At 38.5% G+C, this 5,089-nt stretch overlaps 1 protein-coding gene across 1 annotated transcript; it reads right to left on the reverse strand.

Moving 5' to 3' along the window:
• Nucleotides 1-1,409: 1,409 nt before the first annotated feature.
• Nucleotides 1,410-2,363, reverse strand: LOC110895907. The gene has a single exon (XM_022143323.1). It carries the CDS (start codon nucleotides 2,361-2,363, stop codon nucleotides 1,410-1,412), a length of 954 nt encoding a protein of 317 aa, XP_021999015.1.
• Between the last annotated feature and the right edge of the window lie 2,726 nt (nucleotides 2,364-5,089).

The following is a 5,089-nucleotide window of genomic DNA, read 5'->3' on the forward strand; positions in this document are numbered from 1 at the left end:
AAATTGATCTGAACTTGGGAACCATCTTCATTGATTTGGCAGACTGTCTGCTCTTGTGAAATGTCGTCTTGGTTCTCACACAAAAGAGGTGTGTCCATATCAATTTCTTCTATCATGCATTTGAAATGAGAGCTTACACAAGTATCGACAATGTCGACTTAGTAAAGCGTGTCATCGTGACTTTGCGGATGCTGCATTGATCTTTTAATATCAAAAGTCACGTGCTCGTCATTTACCCGGAGCGTGATTTGGCCAGCTGCCACATCAACGATCGTCCTCGCAGTATTGAGGAACGGACGTCCAAGTATTAATGGCACTTTTGAATCTTCGTCCATGTCAAGAATAACAAAATCCACGGGAAAAACAAATTTATCGATTTTAACAAGCATGTTTTCAACGAATCCACGCGGATACTTGATCGAACGATCTGCAAGTCGAATGCTCATTCTAGTGGGTGAAGGTTCACCCAGATCTAATTTAGCAAAGACCTTATATGGCATAAGGTTTATGCTAGCTCCTAAATCGGCTAATGCCTGACTGACATGCTGCCAATGAGACAGGGAAGAGTAAAACTGACCGGATCTCCCATCTTTTCAGGTAGACGGTTTTGGAGAAGGGCTGAACAGTTTTCGTTCATCAACACACAAGACAAGCTTTCTAGCTTATGCTTGTTTGTGAGGATGCCTTTTAAGAACCTTGCGTATTTAGGCATTTGAGCCAACGCCTCAACAAATGGTATGTTTATGTGTAATTGTTTAAACATTTCTAAAAACTTACCATGTTGTTCATTGTTCTTTTGCTTTTTCAATCTGCTTGGATATGGGACAGGAGGAATGAAATCTTTAACTGGCTCCTGAAACTGTGCTGTACTTGCTGGGACTCGCCTAGCGTGCACCTCGTCTGAAACGTCAGTTTGGACCGTATCAGTGATCGGTGGTGAGTCTGATTTGTCAGGTCCCGTGGCTTTACCACTCCTCGTCATTACTGCATTAACGTGCCCTCTTGGGTTAGGTTCTGTGTTACCTGGAAGACTACCTTGGGGTCTTTCAGACAACATCTTGGCCAATTGGCCGACTTGATTCTCAATGGTTTGAATTGAAGCCTTCTGGCTCCGCATTTCCCCTTCTTGTGCCATGAAACGCTCCTCATGCTGCTGGTATCGCTTTTCAGATATTTGATTGGCATTGTTGGAGTTGTTTAACAGCTGCGCCATCATTTCCTCTAGTTTTGAGTTGGTTTGAGAGGTTTGAGGCTGGGAAGTGCTTCCTAAACCTAAATTATTGTAACGTGGTTGAAAAGTTTGCCCTGATGGCTGAAAAGATTGCCCATAGGGCTGAAAGGATTGCCCATGAGACTGTTGTGGTGCGAGAGCGCGTTGAGCATATCCGAGTGGGTTTTGGTTATTTGAATTAGCTTTCCACACAAAGTTTGGGATGATTCCTCCAACCCGGATTGTACGTGTTGCTATGGGGGTTATTTTGGGGCCTAATTTGATTGCCCAAATAGTCCACCTCTTCGTGGCCTATAAACATAACACCCCGCTCACATGTACCCGCCTCGTGTGACACTCCACACAGCTCACATGATGATTGCACCTGCGAAACATTCTGAGCTTGATCAAATCTTGCTGCCAAAGCTCCAATTTGTGCTGCTAGAGCCGTATATGTATCCACTTGATGAACTCCAGGGATAGATGATGCTTTGTTTCGCACTCCACCGTGACGAGAACTTGACTTCAAGGTAGCTTTCTCTATGATTGCATAGGCTTTACTGGGTGGTTTTGTTCCAAGATCGCCTCCTGCATATACATCTAAACGTTCTTGTGAGTCGTAGTTGAGTCCTTGGTAGAAGTTCAACACAAGTTGCCTTTTGGACAACCCATGATGTGGAACGTCGATCAGAAGATCTTTGAACCTCTCCCAAGCTGCGTGTAGAGATTCTCCTTCGTCCTGTTTGAATGTCATTATACGATTCTTAAGCTTAGCTGTCTTTTCCGGCGGAAAATATTTTTGCATAAAAAGATCGACCATCTCGTTCCAAGTCGTGATGGACCCTGCTGGAAGTGATAAAAGCCAAGATCGGGCTTTGTCTCGCAAAGAAAATGGAAAGAGTCGCAAACGAATTGCGTCTTCAGAAACGTCTCGAATTTTGAAAGTCGAGCACACTTCGAGAAATGATGCGATGTGCCGACCTGGATCTTCGTGATCCTTCCCATCAAACTGCACAGAATTTTGCAACATGTTAATAATACTAGATTTAATTTCAAAACTCGGTGCTGCTATAGTAGGTCGGGCAATGCTCGGTAGCAAGCCCTCTCCTCCTGGATGGCCGGTCTCATTCAGAGGCTGGTCGTCTTCTGCCATAATGCTTCCTGTGTCGTCCTCTGAACTCTCGCTATCAGAAAGAATCACTGGCCGCAATCCTTTGTGCAACAACAAGTGATCTCTCGCGAAGCCGCCTACTTCTTCTTAAGTTATTTTCTGGTTCGTTGGCTAGCTCAGCGTTAGCGTGTGCAGGGGGCGTGGACATTAGCCTGCACATAAAAAGGAACGCATTATACAGAAAAAAGAACATAATAGATAATATATATATATATATATATATATATATATATATGAAATAAATAATAATGACAATACTAATATCTAATATACATAATATATATACAGATTATTATTATTAAACAAATTTAAACAAATATTTACTGGCTTATTTACCTATTTACATCCGAGAGCTTTTTTTATATATATATCAGAAAATCTGATATATCTTATAAAATTCTGATAAATATCTGACGAAAGCTTTCGTTCCATCAGAATTTCTGATAAATCCATCAGAATCACCAGAAAATCTGGTAAATTCATCAGGATTGAAAACTATTGTTTTTAGAACATCTAATGGGTTTATCAAAATCCATCAGAAAATCGGATAAATTCATTGGAATCTATCAGAAAATCTGATGATTTTATTAGAAAGTTATATTTTGTTTTTATGAAGTAAATAAATAAACAAGAGAGTACAATAATTAAATGAATGAACAGAAATTTAAACGGACAGAAATAAATAAATAAATAAATAAAATAACTGAATGTTAATAAATAAAATACTAAATTAGAAATACTGAACTGAAATAAATAAATGAATGAAGTACAGAAATGAAATTGCTTAAATTAAAATACTGAATTAAATACTTGCCAGTACACGGTTTGATTCCGAACACATAACTGAATTAAGTTAATAAATAAATAAATAAAATGTTAGTTGAACAATAAATAAAAAGTTAGTAAGTTAGTGAGTTAGTAAAGTTAGTTGGTTAGTGGTTAGTAAAACAGAAAAGAGAAGTTAGTCAAAAGTTAGTCCTAGTGGGCGTGCCAGGCTAGGTATTTACAAGTTAGTAAATTAAAGAAAACAAAAGTTAGTTAGACAGTTAAGTAAAAGAAAATAAATAAATACAAAAATTTACAGATATTAACAGTTATTGACAGTTTGTACACTGGTAGAATAATGACTCGGATTTTTCCATTAATTTCGCCGTGTCCCCGGCAACGGCGCCAAAAACTTGACGTACTTGCGAACACACATATTTATTTACAGTATGTTCACATGCGACGAAGTGCGTTTTATATTTATAAAAATGGTTTATACCTTAACATTAAAACACACACAACAAAGGACAAGTGTATCCCGTCATATATGCAGCAAAGTATTGGTAAGAGCCAGATATCGATCCATGGAACACGGGCGTTATAATGTACTAAATCTTTGTCATTAGATTACCAGATATAAAAAAGGTGAATGGTTGTTTAACTAAATTATCTAAATTGCATCTAAAACATAAATATACTACTATTATCTTGTTTCATAAACAACCTAAACATGTTATCTATCAGATATGTCACAAAAGCACTTAATCAATTTTCCAATTTCGAGACAGCTAGTTACCGGGTCTGGATTTCTAGCATTATGATTCTTCGGAAAGTTAACGCGATGGTCACACGTTAACCACCTAAAATCATTCATTAGCGAGCTATTGATATTTATTCATGCGAACCTTTAAAGATAGGTTATTTATCGGGTCTGGATTCCTAACCTCACTTATCAAAGAAAGCAATACCGATGGTCACAATACAGCCACGAGGATAAGCAATTATGTAGATCATATAACAAACAATTTCACCTTTACACGTCTTAAACACAAATCTACCATGTCAGCAATTTCAGACCAAAACTACTAAACAAGGATCATAAACCGCATCTAAGAACATGCAATCAACATCATATAATTCGTTAGAACCCTTACGTGCAAGAAAGTATTCCTAATCACAATAAGATATATCTTGTATAAAACCAATACCCTGGTCTGGTTTCATGGTGTAAACAAAGTCTACAAATAAGTGATTAATCAAGAAATAGTTACCATCCCACTAACCACAGATTCATTATCCAAGATAATCAAACATAATTAGGAACTCAACATCAATGAAACATTCATTATATAATCATGAGGATTCAACAAGAAAAAGTACTAAAACTTCATACAAATAAGATTACAATGTAACGATTATTCAAGAAACAAGTTTATAATTACTATTACATAAACTACTTTATACATAAACTAACATCAGCTCAATACTTGCAAAATGATCAAAATACATGTTCAAGAACAAGGAATCGAACCATAAAGAAGAAAGGAATTGATGGGTTGGATCGGTTATGCTTCCACTCGATCTTTAAGCTTCAAATGGGTCTGATCAGGACTGCTTTGGAACCCAGAAATCGCCTAGAAACATGGAGAAAAACCCAACATTTTGATCAGTAGCGAATGCTGCTATTTATAGGCAATTTTCAGTTTGGCACGGCCGTGCGGATTTGGCACGGTCGTGCGGATTTGGCACGGCCGTGCGGTCAGATGTTGTCGGGTGACGTCAGTTTCAGCGATCCCGAGTCATCCAAGTGGACTAGTGGACAAGTTGCCTGAGTCAGCAGATCGGCACGGTAGTGCCGATTTGGCACGGTAGTGCCACTCCTCGGAGACGTTGGTCAGAAGGCTTGGTTTGGCAACGGCACGGTAGTGCCGCCGGTGGCACGG

The sequence above is a fragment of the Helianthus annuus genome, chromosome 1 (assembly GCF_002127325.2).
Source record: "Helianthus annuus cultivar XRQ/B chromosome 1, HanXRQr2.0-SUNRISE, whole genome shotgun sequence".
Classification (NCBI taxonomy): Eukaryota; Viridiplantae; Streptophyta; class Magnoliopsida; order Asterales; family Asteraceae; genus Helianthus; species Helianthus annuus.

Bases quoted from the DNA above. Each gene is read 5' to 3' on its own strand.
- LOC110895907 (XM_022143323.1), bottom strand. From the start codon at position 2,363: ATGGCAGAAGACGACCAGCCTCTGAATGAGACCGGCCATCCAGGAGGA.